Consider the following 19,520-nt stretch of genomic DNA (forward strand, 5'->3'; position numbering starts at 1 on the left):
CCGCGGAGTGAGCGAGGGAGACGGGAGGAGCCGAACCCGGCGCCATCCGCCGCCATCCGCCCCCGCCCCATCTCCATCCCGTCCCGGGGAGCCCCTAGGCACCGGTCCCGGACCCCCGCGCATCCGGCCAGGTGAGTGTAGGCGAGCCGAGAGCTGACGCCCTTTTCCGGCGCGGGAGCGGTGGTGGCGGCGGCGGCGGCGACGGCGGCGACGGCCGGGGGGAGGAGAAGCTGCCATTAGCCGCCGCCATTTTGTCCTCCTGCCGCTGGAGCTTGCCTGCCCCTCCCCCTCCGGTGCCCCCACCCACGAACTCGTACCCCGAGCCGCTCTCTCAGGGTCTATAACCTGCTCTTTCCTTTCCTACCCACCTTCCTGGCTTCATGGGGCGACCCCCGTTCCTGGGGTTGTAATCCCCACTCTGCTCCGCTCCTGGCCTCTCACTCCCCTCTGTGGGCCCCCTCCCCCGCCGCCGCCCTGGGATGGACTGCCCCCGCCGGTCCTTTTCTACGGGAGCCTCTTTTCCTCCATATTGGACCCCCTCCCATCACCCAGCACTCTGGTCCCCCCTCTTAACGCCCCTGTTGGCATCGAGTCACTCCCACTCTGCTGTTATCCCACATCTTTGCTTTCTGCATTCCTCAATTTCCCCTCCTCTGCTTTTTCGTTTTTCGTATTCCGTGTCACCTTCCTTTCTATCGCAACCCCCCTTTTCCCCCTGGGTTTCTAAACACTGCCTCTTTACGCTCTCTCTCTCTTCCATTCTTTACCATCCCTGCTTCCATATAATTATTTTCATCCTCTACTGTATTAGTGTTTTCACTCCAGGACTTTTCTCTTTTTCTTTCGTATATTTTCATACTTATTAAATATCTGTAAAACATACCCCAATAGTCTCATCTCTATCTGGTCATAAAGTTGTTTCCTTTTATATTTTTAGCCTTCACCCGGGTTCCCTCTGGATTTCCTTGCTTTCTTCCCACCGCCTACCATCTCTTTACACTGCCTCCCTCCCCCAACCTCCACTCCCCCCCCTCCCCAAATAAATTAATGCATGGTCACTCTGGAACGAACTGAAGCAGGAAAGTAGGGCCTGGGTGAGGAGCAGACGCTGGGGTATTAGGGAAAGGAATGACTACATAAGGTCATTAGGAAAATGAAGATGGTTCTCTTGGTCCTGTCTTTGGCCCCATGGTTACATGGTGCTGTGGGGGTAGCTCCATGGTGATTTGTTTTTCTTAGATCTATTTAAGTTAAGCCAGTACCTTCCAGTATTTATTTCTTCTGGAGACCAGATTTTTCCAGGAGCTGGGATGGGTGGCAAGTTTAGGAAAAAATGGGGTATTCCAAACACTTGGGGTTCTGTGGCCTGGGAGTATGTAAAGCCCCAGTTGTTCCATGGGGATTCTCTGGCACCACCCCCCAGTCTGGCTGAGCAAGCTCATAAAATCCTTAAACTCACAGTATACCTTCCTGCAAACCTGCCCAGATGGGACTGGAGGCTGCTGGGAATGGAGGCTGGGGCACAGGGCCCTGGGGTATGGTCAGGGAGTTGGTGTCTAATAAATAGGGGATTTAAAGTTCAATTGTTTGTGTAATGGAGTTGTATGCCTCTTTCTGGTTTTCTCCGGGGCTTGGACATGCTTGCCCTGTTTTACTGTAGGTCTGTGAAATGATTTTGGTAGAGGGGAAAGAGATTATTACTTGGAATAATGAAGAGGCTGCTGCCCTTTGTAGACTGGCACAAAGGGGAGAGTGTTTATACTAGGAGGACGCTAGATTTTGTATTTGGGTTTCTTTGGCAAGAGGTATCTGGGGGAAAGAGGGAACATGGCATTTGGACTATAAGGAAGCTGAGTAGACATGGTTGCTTAAAGGAACTGGGGAGTTTGAACAAGCAGAAGAGAGAGAAGACACCAGAGGGTCACATATCTGGGCTGTTAATGAGGATGAAAGGGAGCTTCTAGGCTTCTGTTGGAATCTGTGAAGGGGGCAGAGACTGAAGTACTTGGTGTCTGACTCACAGGCTCCGGCACGTTTTGGGGGAGGTGCCTGCAGGACCCAACATACTCAATGAGCTTCCAGCGCAATGTCCGATCGCTCGGGGCCGACTGCCAAGGGGAAGGATGGAAAGAAGTATTCCTCGCTCAACCTGTTTGATACGTATAAGGGCAAGTCCTTAGAGATCCAGAAACCCGCTGGTGAGGGCCCTGCAACGATCCTTCTAATAAGTGGAGTCAGAATAAATGGGGAGCCCTGCTGATGCAGTGGTTAGGAGCTCAGGCTACTAACCGAGAGGTCGCAGTTCAAACACACCAGCCACTCCTTGGAAACCCTATGGGGGTGTTCTACTCTGTCCTATAGGGTCGCTATGAGTTGGAATCGACTGGATGGCGATGGGTATATGCATATAAGCATAAATGGAGCATATGTTTTCAGAGCTTTTTGAAGGGAAACGGGGTTATAGTAGAGTTATTGAAAGACCAGTGAAGTACTGGAGACTTCCCAATTTTACCTTGGGTCCTGTAGGGGGTGCTGGGCTCTGAGTGAATGCCAGTTATCCTCCTACAAAGGCGTGTCTTTGGTTCCCTGTCCTTGGACACGTAAGAATTGGAGGCAAAGAAATGTGGACTTGAAGAAGTCTGGGGCCAGCTTGCCCCTCGCAGGCTCAAACTCACCCATCCCACATTGACTGTAATGCATCTTAGCCATCCCAGTAGGCATCTTGGCAGGGGAAGGTATGGGCTTCTAAGAGAAGTCTGGAGTAAGTGGTTAGTAAGACATTGAGGCTGTCCAAACAGGACATAGTATGGGAGGCTGTCAAATTTTCCATGTGAGTCATTTTTGACCCCCTTCACCTCTTCTCCAGTTGCCCCTCGCCATGGCCTGCAGAGTCTTGGGAAAGTTGCCATTGCCCGACGTATGCCACCCCCAGCCAACCTTCCAAGCCTGAAAGCCGAGAACAAAGGCAATGACCCCAACGTCTCACTAGTACCGAAAGACGGAACAGGATGGGCAAGCAAACAGGAGCAGTCCGACCCCAAGAGGTAGACAGAGGCTTAGGATACCTAGAGTGATGAGTATTTTAACTTTGAACTTCAGGTTGAGTTGGGGTTTGGAGATCCTTCTCCATCCTATTCTGGGTCCTTTGTTACATAACTAACGGACGGTACCTTTAGTTTTCTCATAGATGGACAGAAAGCATGAAGAAACAGAAGTCAGCCTGTATAGGGTGACACGGTTATAACATTTTGTTTTAGGATATACATAGTAGTAGCGATGGGCCTGGTTTCAGTCCCCACCCTCCACCAGTTGGAGAAGTAGGGGAGACATCTCAGTCTCTGGATAACCTTCTCACCCTTCTATTCCCTCAGTTCCGATGCCTCAACCGCTCAGCCGCCGGAATCGCAGCCACTGCCGGCTTCACAGACGCCTGCCTCCAACCAGCCGAAACGACCCCCAGCAGCCCCCGAGGTACCTGGAGAACTGGATATTATTGGAGAAGGGGTAGGGGGAGCTTGTAGTTCCACCACCCACATCACCATTCATCATCTCTCTAGAGCACTCCTTCGGTTCCAAGCGGGGTAAAGTCCTGGGCGCAAGCCAGCGTCACTCATGGAGCACACGGAGATGGTGAGTGTAGGGCTGTTTGGGAAGCTTTGTCTAGGCACTGTGGTAAGGAGGAGCCCTAAATTGTTTGCCCTCAGTGACATGTCCTCCCTTCTCTTTGGCTAACTCTTGGATACCATATGCCATGTCATGGGGCACGTTTAAGTCTCGGATTTGCAAGAGGAGGGGGTGTTCCAGAACTGACCTTGCTTATTGGTGAATCTGTAGGGGGTGGGTTTGAAGGCAGGAACCTGATGACTTGGTACTTAACACAGAGCCTTTTGTTCCCATGGTGGGTCGTCAGTAGACATATTACTCTCTCTTGTTCTGCACCCCCACCCCAACAGGTGGAAGGGCATCAAGCCTACTGTCACGATTCTCTCGAGAGGAATTTCCGACCCTGCAGGCGGCTGGAGACCAGGACAAGGCTGCCAAGGAAAGGGAGTCTGCCGAACAGTCGTCTGGGCCCGGACCAAGCCTCCGCCCCCAAAGTAAGTGGTCGTTCTGTGGTTCCAATTCACCTATTCCATTACCTTTTGGCCAGGACATTTCCTTATTGCCAAGTGCTGGCTTATTCACCTTCCTCATCCTTTTCAGCTATGTTCACTTGCCCCTGACTCATTAATCGCTTTTCTTTCTTTTCCAAAATACAGATTCTACAACTTGGAGGGACGGAGGTGGGCGTGGCCCTGATGAGCTGGAGGGCCCAGACTCCAAACTTCATCACGGCCATGAGCCCCGGGGGGGGCTGCAGCCTTCCGGCCCACCCCAGTTCCCTCCCTACCGCGGAATGATGCCGCCCTTCGTGAGTTTGGATATCCTGTTTTGGCATGGTTGCACTGGAAACTAGGGGTTTAGGAATCAGGACTTAGTCTTTGGAGGAGGGAATGGTTGGGAAGTAGGAGCCTGTGGGATAGAATGAGGGTGGGGAGGATGATACTAGGTTTAGGGAGTTAGCAGGTTATTTGACTATTCCTCTGAGCAGCTACTGTTGGGCTCTTTTGCAGATGTATCCTCCATATCTCCCCTTTCCTCCACCCTATGGACCCCAGGGGCCTTACCGATACCCCACTCCTGATGGGCCCAGGTGAGCAATCCGGGTCTGGGTTTGGTTGGGGGCAGGGGAGGCCTATTCGAGGAGGAGTTGGTTTTCTAGCCAGGAGACCTAGTGCTGTATATTTTATACAACATAGCGTCTTTATCTTTTCTCTCATTTTCCTTTCTATACGTAGCCGTTTCCCCCGTGTGGCAGGCCCCCGGGGCTCAGGGCCACCAATGCGCCTGGTAGAGCCTGTGGGTCGGCCTTCCATTCTTAAAGAGGATAATCTGAAAGAGTTTGACCAGTTGGACCAGGAGAATGATGATGGTTGGGCAGGTAAGTAGGTAATAAGGGTCAGGAGTTTGGGTCTTGAAAGGTAAAATTTGATGAATAGTATGAAGGGGAAAGCATAACATGAAGGGCAGGGGAGATACTTGGAGGAAAGCCAAGCCCTGGCAAAGTGCTGAAAAGGAAGTGAGAATTGGGGTGGAATGTGGTAACACTCAGAGATGTGGATGTAGTTTCAGAGAGAGGGGAGCGTAAGGGGGCATAGCATTGGTAGTGCATCCCATTATAGTTCCAGACTGCTCGCTTCGTCCCAGGAAGATAGCTGAGATTAGAAAGAAAAATGCTTAGGTTACTATCCTTCACTTTTCCCCTCAGGGGCCCATGAGGAGGTCGACTACACTGAAAAGCTCAAGTTCAGCGATGAGGAAGACGGGCGAGACTCCGATGAGGAGGGAGCTGAGGGCCAGTGAGTTAGGACTATATGGGGAGAGGAGGGTGTTCAGTTTCTCTTGTAGTGATGTACTCTTAAAGGAGCTGGGCTGTAGCTGATTTTAATTCCACTGTTGGTCTGCTCACAGCAAGGACTCTCAATCAGCTGCTGGTGAGGAACGGCCCCCTGAAGCAGATGGCAAAAAGGGCAACTCCCCCGGCAGCGAACCGCCCCCTCCCAAGACGGCCTGGGCAGAGACTTCTCGGCCTCCAGAGACAGAGCCGGGACCTCCTGCCCCAAAGCCTCCCCCACCCCCACCTCACAGGGGCCCCACTGGGAACTGGGGCCCCCCTGGGGACTACCCAGTGAGTGTCTACAATGAGGGTCGAGAGGGTCAGTTGTGGGAGATGAGTGTCAGTGAAGTAGTTGAAACAGTAGTAATTGAAGAAGCTGGAGGGAGGCCCGGAAGTGGACTGTCTGCGGTGGAGAGGCTGCAGAACTTTTCTGAAAATGTTTAGAACATGGTGTTATGGGAGTCTGGGTGAAAAAGAAGAGAAGTTAGGATGCTAGCGAGGAAGAACAAAGAGGCCTGGTGGTTTGGGTACCTGAAAGGAGAGGGGAACACAAAAGACAAGGGTGATGAGTTTGGCCCTACCCAGAAAGGCCACCAACCCAGAGACCTGGTCCTTGCATCCCATAGCTAGAGGCAATTTATTGATGTGTGAAAGAGGTGATAAACTTAAATGACTGATACTCTCGGCCCTGCTTGGTCTCCATGTTGACAGGATCGCGGGGGCCCTCCCTGCAAGCCCCCTGCACCCGAAGACGAGGATGAGGCATGGCGCCAGAGGCGAAAGCAGTCGTCATCTGAGATCTCCCTGGCTGTGGAGCGAGCCCGGCGACGGCGGGAGGAGGAGGAGCGCCGCATGCAGGAGGAGCGCAGGGCAGCCTGCGCTGAGAAGCTTAAGCGGCTTGATGAGAAGTTTGGGGCACCTGACAAGCGGCTCAAGGCAGAGCCTGCTGTCCCGCCTGCTGCCCCACCTGCCCCTGCTCCACCACCTGCAGTCCCCAAAGAATCTTCCATGCCTCCAGCTGCACCGCCGGCACCAGCCCCAGCACCAGAGAAAGAACCTGAAGAGCCAGCACAGGCCCCTCCTGCCCAGTCCACCCCCACTCTAGGTGTAGCTCCAGCTCCCACCCTTGTGAGTGGTGGTGGCAGTACCAGTAGCACCAGCAGTGGCAGCTTCGAAGCCAGCCCAGGTAGGGAGATGGGGATAGTACTACCAGGTGTCATATGTTTTTTCTACTTGGGTTGAGGGCACGGGAGTGGTAAGGATGGGAGTAGGTGGAGAGGGCAGTTGTTTTGTTTTTTTGGACAACAAACCTTATGTTACAGATACTGGAGAAAGACAAAGTTCTATTACCTGGGTTCCAGAATAAGTGATGACCTAAAACCACTTTCCATAGATCTAGAGTGGGACAGATAGTATTTGTTCTTTTGGTGGCTTCGTAGGAATTTATTGCCACCACCATTGGCTCTTGAGGGATCAGGAAGTATTTTCATGGATTTTACTGGGAACTGGGGCTTTTATTCCTCAATCTTCCGAGAAGGAGGTAGAGGTGAGGGCTGAAATACTCCGGGTATTTGTGGAATGTCTGTTGATGGACTTGGCCACTCTGAATTTTCTTTTTTTCAATGCAGTGGAACCCCAGTTGCTCTCAAAAGAGGGTCCTGAATCACCAGAAGAGGTTCCTTCTCCAGCTACACCCCCAGCCTCAAAGGCGGAACCCAAGGGCGATGGGGTTGGTCCCACCCGGCAGCCCCCTAGCCAGGGCTTGGGCTACCCTAAGTATCAGAAGTCATTGCCTCCTCGCTTCCAGCGGCAGCAGCAGGTGAGGTCCGGTTACTGCCCTCGTAAGGGTTGCCTCTCCACCTTTGTGTTTTGTTTTGTTTTGTTCTTTACTGATTCTTTTTCTGTCTTTGGGGGCTTTGATGTTTCTGTCATCCCCTTTTTCCCAGGAGCAGCTCCTGAAGCAGCAACAGCAGCAGCAGTGGCAGCAGCACCAGCAGGGCTCTGCCCCACCTGCCCCAGTGCCCCCATCACCACCACAGCCTGTGACCATGGGAGCTGTGCCAACTCCACAAGCCCCACCACTGCCCCCCAAGGCCCTGTACCCAGGTGCTCTGGGCCGGCCCCCACCCATGCCCCCAATGAACTTTGATCCCCGTTGGATGATGATACCTCCCTATGTGGACCCCCGGCTCCTCCAGGGCCGGCCACCTCTGGACTTCTACCCTCCCAGTGTGCATCCCTCTGGTAAGGTACCACAGGAGGGGCAGAGGAACCCCTTGACCCTCTGAGGTAGATAGGGAGGTCTCACTGGGGAGGTTGGGCCACCAGTGAAGAAGGGAAGGGCATATGCTTAGCCCTGCTGAGATAGCTCTTTGTTGGGGGAATGGGCTTTAGGGGAGAAGTAAGCAGGGGTTCTTTATTGGCCAGAATTTATTTGGAGGGAAGGTGAGTGTATAATCCTGGTGTATAAGAGCAGACCAGACCCAAGTTTATTGGGAACAAGAGAGGAACTGACTTGACAGGGAGGACTAGACTGGAGAGATCTTTTTGGGCAAGTTGTCCTGTGAAAAGGGTTATTGAAATATTTCTTTATCTTCTCAGGCCTAGTTCCCCGGGAGCGCTCAGACAGTGGGGGCTCAAGCTCAGAGCCATTTGAACGTCACGCTCCCCCTCTGCTCCGCGAACGGGCTACCCCACCCGTGGATCCAAAGTTGGCCTGGGTAGGAGACGTCTTTGCCACCACACCCACCGACCCCCGCCCACTGGCATCCCCCCTGCGCCAGGCTGCGGATGAAGATGACAAGGGGATGAGGTGAGTCTGACTAGTGAGATATGGTGTATGCCTAGCGAGAGGACTGGGCTTAGGAAAAAAAGTACTTTGGATTATGGGTTAGATGGTAGGCATGAACCTGGAAAGGAGCACCCAGGTTATAAAGTGTTCTCTCTCCCTACCTGGTTAGTCCCGGTTTTCTCCTAAGATAACTTATTTCCATTCTTTTTTTTCTCCCTCTTCAGGAGTGAGACCCCTCCAGTACCTCCTCCACCACCCTATCTGGCCAGCTATCCAGGCTTCCCTGAGAATGGAGCCCCTGGGCCAACAATCCCGCGCTTCCCACTGGAGGAGCCAGCTCCCCCAGGGCCTCGTCCACTCCCCTGGCCCCCAGGCAGTGATGAGGCAACCAAGATACAAGCTCCACCACCCAAGAAGGAACCCCCCAAGGAGGAGACTCCGCAGTTGACAGGGTCAGAAGCAGGACGAAAGCCTGCCCGCGGGGTTGGAGGAGGCGGCCAAGGCCCCCCGCCACCACGCAGGGAGAGCCGCACAGAAACCCGGTGGGGCCCTCGTCCAGGCAGCAGTCGCCGGGGAATCCCTCTGGAGGAGCCAGGGGGCCCTCCCCGCCGAGCTGGGCCTATAAAGAAACCCCCACCACCTACAAAAGTCGAAGAGCTGCCTCCCAAGCCACTTGAACAGGGGGATGAAACCCCCAAAGTCCCAAAGCCAGACTTACTCAAGATGGCCAAAGGGAAGGTGGGGGGCCCCAAGGAGCCCCCACCCAGTGGGAATCTTTCCCCTGCTCAAAGGCTCCGGAGGGACTATTCCTATGAAAGGGTGGGGCCGACCTCTTGCCGAGGTCGGGGCCGGGGTGAGTACTTTGCCCGAGGGAGGGGTTTTCGGGGTACCTATGGGGGACGAGGGCGGGGAGCCCGAAGCCGGGAGTTCCGCAGTTACCGAGAGTTTCGCGGAGACGATGGGCGAGGAGCGGGGGCAGGGGGGCCAAACCACCCTTCTGCTCCCCGAGGCCGTACTGCCAGTGAGACGCGAAGCGAGGGTTCAGAGTATGAAGAAATCCCCAAGCGGCGCCGGCAGCGGGGCTCAGAAACAGGCAGTGAGACCCATGAGAGTGACCTGGCCCCCTCAGACAAGGAGGCCCCTCCACCCAAGGAGGGAGTACTCACTCAAGCTCCTGTAGCACCCCCACCACCAGGAGCTCCCCTTTCGCCAGCCCCAGCCCGTTTCTCCACTGCCCGGGGTGGGCGAGTCTTCACTCCCAGAGGAGTGCCGTCACGCCGGGGCCGAGGAGGTGGGCGACCCCTTCCTCCTCCCATTTGCCCAGGCTGGAGCCCTCCAACAAAGTCCCTGGCCCCCAAGAAGCTTCTAGCAGGCCCTTTGCCACCAAGCAAGGAGCCTTTGAAAGAGAAGCTGATCCCAGGGCCTCTGTCCCCCATGGCTCGGGGAGGCAGTGGTGGAGGCAGCAACGTGGGTGTGGGTGTGGGTGTGGAAGATGGTGAGCGGCCCAGAAGGAGGCGGCATGGGAGGGCACAGCAGCAGGACAAACCGCCTCGGTTCCGAAGGCTGAAACAGGAACGAGAGAATGCTGCTAGAGGGGCTGAGGGCAAGCCCTCTTCCCTGGCTCTGCCAGCCTCTGCTCCAGGGCCTGAGGAGGCCCTTGAAACAGTAGCAGTGCCCCCACCGCCTCGCCGGGCAGCTGCCAAATCTCCTGATCTATCGAACCAGAACTCAGACCAAGCTAATGAGGAGTGGGAGACTGCATCGGAGAGTAGCGACTTTGCCAGTGAGCGTCGGGGGGACAAGGAGGCTCCCCCACCAGTGCTGCTGACCCCTAAGGCTGTGGGAGCTCCTGGAGGCACTGGGGGTGGAGCTGGACCAGGCGTTTCCGCTGTGCCCCGTGGAGACCTGAGCCAGAGAGCCAAGGATTTGAGCAAGCGGAGCTTCTCGAGTCAGCGGCCAGGCATGGAACGGCAGAACCGGCGCCCAGGCCCAGGGGGCAAGACTGGCGGCAGTGGCGGCGGCAGTGGAGGAGGTGGCGGGGGTCCTGGGGGAAGGACTGGCCCAGGACGAGGGGACAAAAGGAGCTGGCCCTCTCCTAAGAATCGAAGGTGGGTGGGGACAGACTGTTAGATGATTCTTAGAGTTAAAAAATTATAGGAGGGGAGAAACCTGGGGCGGTGGGGAATGCAGTTGGGCACTGGGGTTTGAGATGTGAAGATAGGTGGGCTCAGTAAAAACTAGGATTTCCTTGTCTAGGTAAAGTAGCTGGAAAGCAGTTGCTAGCATCAGGAACTTTCATATACCCTGTCTTTTGCTTTCCGCTCTGTGTAGATCTGTATACATAGAAATCCAGAGAATGGTTCAAAAATACCTTGGTTTTAACATAGAATAGGGAAGGTTGAAAGGAAAAGAAGTAGGAAGTCTGAGATGTTTTGACTTGTAGAGGAAGGGTAATGATTAGTGAATACTGGAGCTGGTGTTCTTCTGTCTCCAGCCGGCCCCCAGAGGAGCGGCCCCCAGGACTTCCTCTGCCTCCCCCACCCCCTAGCAGTTCTGCTGTCTTCCGCCTGGACCAAGTCATCCACAGCAACCCTGCTGGCATCCAACAGGCTTTGGCCCAGCTCAGCAACCGTCAAGGGAGTGCAGCTATACCAGGGGGGCACCCAAGGCCCAAGCCTGGGCCTCCCCAAACCCCTCAAAGTCCTTCCCCTCGGCCCCCACCCCAGTATGACCCCCAGAGGGCCAACAGCAATGGTGTCAGTACTGGTAAGCAGGAAGAGGGAAGGGTGGGAATGTTTCTGCCTCTGGAGACGGCCAGGTGCTGGCAGGGGAGGGTTGAGAGGTGGCACAGGTTGGGAAAATGAGGGTAAGGGATAGAGCAAGGCAGTTGCTGACAGTTTTCCCTTTTCCCCAGACCCCCACCTCGAGGAGCCAGGCCCGATGGTGAGGGGGTTGGGTGGGACTTCCCGGGACTCTGCCAGGGTTAATCCCTTCCCCCCCAAACGTCGCGAACGGCCTCCCAGAAAACCGGAGCTGCTACAAGAGGTGAGGGATGGGGCTCAAGATGGTGTTTAACTGTTCTCTCTGTCCTGAAGTTCTTCCTGGTTACCTTTTCTTCACTCTCTTCCTGTTCCTCTCATTGTGTTCACACTCTTGAGTCCTCACTCTTAGTCACTGCTTGTTTCTAACATGTCTGATTTCTCCTTGTTGGTACCACACCTCGCTGTATGTCCTAGCTGCCAGCATTCCCCAGTTCCCACCTAATTCATGTTTTGGCTCTGGTCTTTCTTAATCTTATAGGAATCCTTGCCATCTTCTCATAGCTCTGGATTGTTGGGCCCTAAGCCCGAGGGCCCAGGCCCTCGGGGAGAGTCCGGAGATGCAGGCACTGAGGCCCTGACCCCTCACATCTGGAATCGTTTACATACTGGTGAGTAAAACTGAGTGAATCAAAGTTGGAGGGATTAGAGCAAGAGATGAGCTTCAGGACTGTCTTTCACTTCCTCTCTTCTGGTTGGTGCTCCTCTCCCTAGCCACTAGCCAGAAGAGTTACCGGCCCGGCTCCATGGAGCCTTGGATGGAGCCCCTGAGCCCCTTTGAGGACGTGGCTGGCACTGAGGTGAGCAAGGCTGGGAAGGGAGCACCTGGCTGTCTGGAGATGAGATTTTGTGGTGCACTGGCCATACTTCCCCACCTGTTTTGGGTTGAGTCTGGGGCTGCCCTCTCACGGAGCTCTTTTCTTTAGTTTGTCTGTTTATAGTTATATGTGGATCAGACAGGTATTGGGGTGCTTTCTGCACTGACTTAATGCCGACTCCTCTCTTCTCAGATGAGTCAGTCTGACAGCGGGGTAGACCTGAGTGGGGATTCTCAGGTGTCATCAGGTCCCTGCAGCCAGCGAAGTTCCCCTGATGGAGGACTCAAGGGGGCAGCAGAGGGACCACCCAAACGGCCTGGAGGCCCCTCACCTCTGAATGCTGTTTCTAGTGGGGGTCCACCTGGCTCTGAACCCTCTGAACCTCTTAGGAGACGGCCACCTGCCCCCCATGATGGGGACAGAAAGGTAAAAGATCAAGAAAGTATATGGGGAGTATTTCCAGGAATTGAACTTTGGCCATTTGTCTTTCCACTTTCCTCTGTCTTCATGTTCTGGGGAGCCCCTAATTTTGGCTTCCCTGGGAGCCCTGGTGGCATAGTGGTTCAGAGCTAACCAAAAGGTCAGCAGTTCGAATCCACCAGCTGCTCCTTGAAAACTGTGGGGCAGTTCTACTGTGTCCTTTAGGGTCGCTATGAGTCAGAATCAACAGCAACGGATTTTTCCTTATCTAACTCCACTTACTGTGTTCTCCAACCCAGGAGCTGCCCCAGGAGCAGCCTCTGCCCCCTGGTCCCATTGGCACAGAACGATCACAGCGTACAGACCGAGGCCCAGAGCCTGGCCCCCTCCGGGCATCCCATCGACCTGGCCCCCCAGTCCAATTTGGCACCAGTGACAAGGTTTGCATAGACTGGATCTGTGGGTATACTGAGTTTGAGTGGAGAAAAGGGAGGGGCTGGAGGTGTGACACAGGAGACATGTCTGAATCTTGGAATAATCTCCCGTCTCGTGACCACAGGATTCAGACTTGTGTCTAGTGGTAGGAGACAGCTTAAAAGCAGAGAAGGAGCTAACATCAGTCCCTGAGGTGAGTGGGAGAGTGAGAGTTGGTGGAAAGGCCTTTGGTTTTTGGAGAAGATTGCTGAGAATGATTTGGGCATGGAGGATGTCTTGACACCCTCTTGACAAAGCTTTTCCTTCATAGGCCATCCCCATATCCCGAGACTGGGAGCTGCTTCCCAGTGCTTCTGCTTCTGCCTCTGCTGAGCCACAATCCAAAAGCCTGGGCTCTGGGCACTGTGTCCCTGAACCCACCTCCTCAGGCCAGCGCCTATACCCTGAAGTCTTTTATGGCAGCCCTGGGCCTCCTGGTTCTCAGGTAGGCCCCGTTTCCCATCCCATCCATCTGCCTGCCTTGTTTCATACCTAAGCCTTTTCAAGTTTGTACAGCTTTAAAACACTATTTCTTTTTTTTGTCATTCCATTTTTCTCATTTTTTACTCCAGTGGGTAGGGTATGTAAGCTTTTCTTGACCAGAAAAACTAGAGTTCTTCCAGCCCTGCTCTTCTTCTCTTGTAGGTCTCTGGGGGAGCCATAGACTCTCAGTTACATCCCAACAATGGGGGCTTCCGCCCTGGCACCCCCTCACTGCACACTTACAGGTAAGGATTATATGCCTGTGGATCTCGGAAGGAAGTGGGACTATGTTTCAGGGAAGAGAAAAGAGGACAATTACAGGGTACCAAAGGCTAGTGAACCTAAAGCATTACTCAGACTAAAGGAAGAAATGGCTGTGGCTTCCTAAGTCTTTTTCAGCTGACTGGCATCCCCCTCTCACTTTCTTTTCAGGTCACATCCCCTATACCTACCCCCGGGCCCAGCCACTCCCTCGGCACTGCTCTCTGGGGTGGCTCTCAAGGGCCAGTTTCTGGATTTCTCAGCACTGCAAGCAGCAGAACTGGGGAAGTTGCCGGCTGGAGGAGTTCTCTACCCTCCACCTTCCTTTCTCTACTCTCCAGCTTTCTGCCCCAGCCCTTTGCCAGACCCACCTTTGCTTCAGGTAAGAGGTGGGCAGGTGTTAGGGTTAGGCAGTTAGAGGCTGGAGAAGAATGCTTTTGGAGGCATTGACATGTCTCGCCCATTTCCCAACAGGTACGCCAGGATCTGCCATCCCCCTCGGATTTTTATTCTACTCTGCAACCTGGTGGCCAAAATGGCTTCCTCCCCTCAGGGGCCCCTGCTCAGCAGGTACCTTTTGTTTTCTTCTTCCCCTTCATGCCATTTTCTCCTTCCAACCTCTGGCTTGTTTATTTGTTGTTGGTTTGACTGTGTGCTCCTGGGTTTCTTGACATTCCTCCCCCCACTCCAACACACATAGTCAAATTTCTTCTTAACAGATGCTTCTACCCATGGTGGACTCACAGCTGCCCGTGATGAACTTTGGCTCTCTGCCACCAGCGCCGCCTCCTGCCCCACCCTCCCTCTCTCTGTTACCTGTGGGCCCTGCTCTGCAGCCCCCCAGCCTGGCTGTGCGGCCCCCACCTGCTCCTGCTACTCGGGTGCTGCCTTCACCTGCCAGGCCTTTCCCCCCTAGCTTGGGGCGAGCAGAGGTAAGGTACCAGAACTGAGGCGTACAGAACTCCCAAGAGTTAGGGGTAGGGACTCAGTATCTCAAAAATGCATGGATTGAGAGGCTGGAGGCTCACGAGATTTTTTTTTTCAGCTGCACTCAGTAGAACTAAAGCCGTTCCAGGATTATCGAAAACTGAGCAGCAACCTTGGGGGACCTGGGTCGTCACGTACTCCCCCAGCTGGAAGGTAAGAGAAGGGAATAGGGATACCAACTCCATCCCCAAGGACTTTCTTATGCTTGGAACTGAGTCCTAGACTTGCCTTAAACATTCTTCCTCCCTTAGGTCCTTCTCTGGCCTCAATTCTCGTCTCAAGGCCCCGCCTTCCACCTACAGCGGAGTCTTCCGCACTCAGCGCATTGACCTCTACCAGCAGGTGAAACTAAATCCAAAAGTTATCATCCGAGTTCCTGTCCCCGTCCTCCCAGTATGACTTACTCTTTCACATGTTCCTGCCCCCTAGTCCTCCCCCCCAGATGCCCTGCGCTGGATGTCGAGGCCTTGGGAACGGACAGGGCCGCCTTCTCAAGAAGGGCCCTCTCGACGGGCAGAGGATCCTGGGTCCCGAGGGGACAAGAATCCTGGCTTGCCCCCACCCCGCTGAGGGGGGAGTTCCCCCTTGCCCTCCACCCCCCCGGGACTTGTATATAGATTATAAATATATAAGGGGGAAAGGGGTGGGTGGGGAGGGGTTGTGGGGCTGGGGCCTCGCTTCCCCTCCACTCCCTTCCCCTGGTCCCCTATCCCTGGGGCTGTTTGTTAAAAAAGAATAATAAAAGGATTAAAAAAATATTTCCAAAATGATTTTGGGGATGGGTTAGTTGTTTGCATTGTTATAGCATCATGCTATCTGTAGACTAGTTTGTCAGAGAACTATTTTACTGATTTCAGTTACAAACTACTTCAAAATTTAAACTACCATCATTTTATTGTGTCTTAAAATTTTATGGATTGGGAATTTTGGCAGAGCCCTGCTTCATCTGCCAGCAGGTGAAGCCAGGTGGTGACCAGTCTGCAGCTGACAGCCGGGCTGGTCCCATAGGGCTTCACCTTCACTCACATGTTTGGGGCCTTGCTGGCTAGGATACTGAGAAGGTGGAGCTCCACTGAGCCATCAGCCAATGGCTCCACGTGCCCTCTCCAGCAGGATATTTCTAGCATTGACACTCCTCTTAACGGCCTCTGGGCCTGTGTTCCAAAACGCCCAAGTGGAAACTGTAGAGCTTACGACCTGGCCTCAGAATGCCTCTCGTAGAGTCTGCAGCTGCTCAGAGACTGAAAGGTTTACTGCCAGATAGTTTGAGAGCTCTATCCTAGCATACACCTGGAATAGGTTTCTTCCATTTATAGGCAAGATGCTTTTGCACAAAAAAAAGTTCCTTGAAAACGTGCAACTGTCAACACTTGCACATTTTAGTATTACGCTACAGGAACAAACACGGTAGAATGTGTCTGTTTACAGGAAAATGCTAAAAGCTGTCTGGTATAGTTGGGTTCCTGCTGTGTGCTGTCGAGTTGGTCCCTATCTCACAGTGACCTTGGATGACCGAACTGCCCCGTAGGGTTTCCTAGGCTGTAATCTATGGGAGCACATCACCAGGTCTTTTCTCCCTCAAACAGCTGACCTTTCAGTTAGCAGCTGAGTGCTTAACCGTTGTGCTTCTAGGCTGGGCTCCTAGGGATATTAATTTAAAAAAAAAGTTCATACAAGATTAAGGTGCTCAGACTACTTAAGACAATTTAGAAACCAAAGAGCCAGGAAAATCCGACTTTTATTTCTTAAATACTGTGAAGGAAAATGGGGAAACAGTCCACTGATGAGGCAGGGCCATAGGGCAAAGAGCTAGGGATCATCAGCAAAGGCCCGGTGGGCATTGGGGAAACGCTGGGGACTGTAGTTGGGGTCTTCCTGCAGTCGCTTTTGTATATCAGACCGGAGCTAGAGAGAGCAGACAAGTTGGAGAAGCACTGGCTGAGGCCCTCTGGTCCCAGCAAGTACACAAGGCCATCCCTCAGGAGCTAATGCTTTCCCCCACCAGCCACATGCTGTCAAAACAAAGCCCAATAGGTATCACTGGGCTTTCCCAGTGCCTCTAGGAAAAAACACTTGAAACCACATCAAGTGGTAGCCCCAGACTGACCAGTTCATCTCTGAAGAGATCAGAGAAGAAGGACCCTAGCCCAACCCCTCCCACTAGACAATCCCTATTCTGTTTCAAGATGGGGGCACCTGCTGCCTGTAGCTCTCCTGAACCTCTGGTGCCTCCAGGTCCCGGCTCAGGCTCTCTGGGCTCGTCAGGGGCCGAGCTCCGGCTGCCTTAGCTGCCCGGCTCACAGCCTCTGAGAGAAGCAGCTGGGGGCCCTCACCCTGCATAGTCTGGGGGACACGGTTGGAGAGGGAAAAGAGGATCAAGGTCAGATCCAACAGCACCACCCAGGCTCACCCTTTCCAATGAAGTCAACCACTGAGTCTCCATGCTAGCGGAGAGAAGGGGAATAAACCATAGGTGGTTTGGACAGCAGAATGCCTTCCTAATTCTTTTTGGCTCTGGCCAAAAAGTGTTCAAATGTGCTGAACTTGCTTTTCAAAATAAGAGGCGGGATGGGTCAAGCCATCCAGGGTTCAGTACTTGCTAATCCACAGGATAAGCCCTCTTTAAAAAAAATGGGCCCAGTCACCTGTGGATTAGTAAACTGAGGAACTAAAACAGGACTGCTAAAAAACTAAGATAAAGTCCTGTGTGGTTACATGATAACCTTGAACAAATCGGAGTCCCAGAAAGGTTTCCTCATCAATTGAAGAGAAGTGAAGGAAGTAGCATTCCTTCCAGCTCAAAACAGTTTAAGTCTAAGCATGACAGGGATATTTGGATAAAAAGGAATCCTCAGGGAAGAAGCAAACCAACCTTGCGTCTCTTGGCAGGCATACCGCTGAGGTAGGCGTCACTCAGGGGGGGCTGTGGTTTCACCTTCCGTTGGCTCTGAATGTCCTGTTGGATAATAGGGACCCATTCCTGGGGAGGAAAGTAAGGTGAGGAAGTAGTGATTTCCCACAACTCTCAGCTGCCTTAGCCCACCAGGTCACCTCCTGACACTTACTGGGGGGACTGCAGCTGCCCATGGTTCTGTCTCAGCTGAAGCTCCATCCTGCTCATCTCGGGAGCCCTCCTCAGGAGCAGGGGGTGGACCTCGGGACATGGCCTCTTCTGCTGTTGTTCCTGGGGCTGGGGAAGCATTCTCCCGCTGGGAGTCAGCAGAAAGGTCCAGGCTTCAGAATTCTCAGCCACCAGCCATCCTCCCCTAGCCCTCTAAATTATCTGTCCCCTCAACCTGTCCTAGGTACCTGGGGCTCAGGGGAAGTTCTCTCTGCTCCCTGAACTTCCATTGGCTCCTCAGGAAGTGCCTGTGGAATTGGAAGGAGAACAACACAAAAAGCCCTCTCAGATCTCTCCAGTTCCCTCAAGTCCCCTGATCCCACAACCCATGCAATAGGTATTAACGTCCCTTACCTGGGGGGGGTCGCCAACCCTGCGAACATATCTGAGAATGGCATCAGGGCCTACAGGCATGTGCTCCAGTACCACCTGAAGCCGCAGTCCCATCATAGTGGTCAGCCAGCTCACCAAGGACGGGTTTACCCCACGAGACATACGGCGCTGAGGGAAAGCAAACAGGCCAGCATCATAAAAGCCCAGACAGTCTTTGAAAGCTAGATCCAGGATACAGAATGGCAGTTTGGAAGAGAAAAATGAAAACTGCAAGATGCTGAAGAGAATGGACACCTGAGGAAACAAAAAGCAGGAATGGGTGGTGCTTACAATTCGGCCATTGATGACAGCGGCCAGCTCCATCTGCTGCCCCCCCAAGCAGTGCAGGTTCAAAGCCAGGCATTCAAACAGGCCCTGGTTACACAACTCCAGCAACCGGGCCCCAAATCCACTGTCTGTGGAAAGATGGAGAGAATGAATGCTGGCACTTCGCAGCCCTGCCCCTCCAGCACACCCTACACACCCTGGCCCAGCCACGCTGACCTGTGCAGTGCAGCACGTGGGCAGCAATGCTATTAAACTGCTCTTGGAGAAATTCCAGGTTTGTCCGGATGATGTCCACACCTGGCTGAACCTGCACCAAAGACTGATACAAAACACACAAAGACCCAAAGTCAGGACCACTCAGAAACAAGGAGTCAAGGAGGAGGGTGTAAGGAATAGCAGCCGTCCTGTCCCGAACAGGAGAGGAAAGGAAGGGGGAAGGACTACTCACAAAACTCTCCCGCACGTATTCTTCTAGCCCAGTGATCAATGTGTGGGTTGCCGTCTACAGGGGGAACAACACGGGTTTACTCCCAAGCCCAGTCCTCAAGACATTTCCCTGCTGCCACCCCCATGGCTTAGGCTGACATGTTGCAGCTTTAACTGACAGAGAAACAGAGTCAGGAATGGAGATTTTCAGCTGGGAAGGAGGAGGGCTCTGGGGCCCAGGGCCTTCATTTACCCGGATATTGCCAGGTGTAGGTTCCTGGCCACCCAGGTAGTGCTGGTGAAAGAAGGATCGCAGCTGGGGCTGGAGCCGCTGTAGTGGCTGGAAATGCCCATGGAGAAGCATTACCACGTCCACCATGGAGAAATTCTGGCACAAAAGAGAGAGCAGAGCCCCAAAGAATCCTAGGGGCAAGGGCAGAAGTTAGCAGGGGCCTTTACCACCAGCCCTGCCCACCCACCACCAGTCCGTCAGCCTCACCCCACCTTGAGAACATCCCCTAAACAAAGGCCATCTAGTCTTCCGGTTGCCCCTTCCTGAAGAAGATGAAGGCACCCCCCTTATGCTCACCGAGGGCCCCATCAGCCCCAGGCTCAAAGATGTTGCTGGATCCACTGAGACGCTGTATGAAAGCAGCAATACTTTCACTGCTGCCGGCTCGAGCTCCCAAGGAACCCAGCAGGGAGCTCAGCACACCCTGCACCACTGACGTAAAAAACTCCGGTGGCAGGCTCTCTGGACCCAAGCCTCCGGGACTCCCTGCACCTCCAGAAGGAGACCCTGGTGGGGGTGTGGCCTGCTGTT

General features: G+C 53.8%; 2 protein-coding genes and 1 non-coding gene across 3 annotated transcripts in view; 2 read left to right on the plus strand and 1 right to left on the minus strand.

Annotated features, from left to right (window-relative positions):
- Positions 1-15,060, plus strand: PRRC2A (proline rich coiled-coil 2A). The gene is made up of 31 exons (XM_004390739.3): positions 1-131; positions 2,024-2,198; positions 2,867-3,044; positions 3,372-3,471; positions 3,558-3,630; positions 3,954-4,097; positions 4,260-4,411; positions 4,614-4,693; positions 4,839-4,981; positions 5,309-5,399; positions 5,512-5,728; positions 6,149-6,623; positions 7,066-7,256; positions 7,384-7,681; positions 8,039-8,249; positions 8,453-10,336; positions 10,723-10,994; positions 11,143-11,273; positions 11,529-11,658; positions 11,762-11,847; positions 12,058-12,291; positions 12,585-12,725; positions 12,845-12,913; positions 13,031-13,204; positions 13,405-13,487; positions 13,675-13,885; positions 13,978-14,073; positions 14,223-14,435; positions 14,549-14,643; positions 14,742-14,832; positions 14,920-15,060. The coding sequence occupies exons 2-31, from the start codon at positions 2,087-2,089 to the stop codon at positions 15,058-15,060; spliced, it is 6,516 nt and encodes a 2,171-aa protein (XP_004390796.1). The 5' UTR covers positions 1-131; positions 2,024-2,086.
- LOC111819239 (small nucleolar RNA SNORA38) lies at positions 2,558-2,688 on the plus strand. The gene has a single exon (XR_002822981.1). It is a non-coding gene; the product is annotated as a small nucleolar RNA SNORA38 (small nucleolar RNA).
- A 131-nt stretch (positions 15,061-15,191) lies between the features above and the next one.
- Positions 15,192-19,520, minus strand: part of BAG6 (BAG cochaperone 6) — a 12,133-nt gene continuing 7,804 nt past the window's right edge. The window contains exons 17-27 of the mRNA XM_023725523.1: positions 19,287-19,520; positions 18,951-19,120; positions 18,720-18,773; positions 18,488-18,590; positions 18,275-18,399; positions 17,966-18,112; positions 17,800-17,859; positions 17,556-17,699; positions 17,363-17,470; positions 16,687-16,833; positions 15,192-16,395 (exon numbers count right to left, since the gene is read on the minus strand). The exon at positions 19,287-19,520 is cut by the window's right edge and continues 20 nt beyond it. Of these exons, the coding sequence (XP_023581291.1) occupies positions 16,300-16,395; positions 16,687-16,833; positions 17,363-17,470; positions 17,556-17,699; positions 17,800-17,859; positions 17,966-18,112; positions 18,275-18,399; positions 18,488-18,590; positions 18,720-18,773; positions 18,951-19,120; positions 19,287-19,520 (1,388 nt within the window). The 3' untranslated portion in view covers positions 15,192-16,299. The remainder of the gene's footprint in view (positions 16,396-16,686; positions 16,834-17,362; positions 17,471-17,555; positions 17,700-17,799; positions 17,860-17,965; positions 18,113-18,274; positions 18,400-18,487; positions 18,591-18,719; positions 18,774-18,950; positions 19,121-19,286) is intronic.

The sequence above is a fragment of the Trichechus manatus genome, unplaced genomic scaffold (genome assembly GCF_000243295.1).
Source record: "Trichechus manatus latirostris isolate Lorelei unplaced genomic scaffold, TriManLat1.0 scaffold00327, whole genome shotgun sequence".
Taxonomy (NCBI): Eukaryota; Metazoa; Chordata; class Mammalia; order Sirenia; family Trichechidae; genus Trichechus; species Trichechus manatus.

What these genes read in the sequence shown, in the direction of transcription:
- PRRC2A (XM_004390739.3), top strand. Translation starts at nt 2,087, where the DNA reads ATGTCCGATCGCTCGGGGCCGACTGCCAAGGGGAAGGATGGAAAGAAG. An exon ending in CCCACTCCTGATGGGCCCAG is followed by an intron (nt 4,694 to 4,838) that starts GTGAGCAATCCG and finishes TTCTATACGTAG; the next exon opens with CCGTTTCCCCCGTGTGGCAG. An exon ending in GCTTCCAGCGGCAGCAGCAG is followed by an intron (nt 7,257 to 7,383) that starts GTGAGGTCCGGT and finishes CCTTTTTCCCAG; the next exon opens with GAGCAGCTCCTGAAGCAGCA.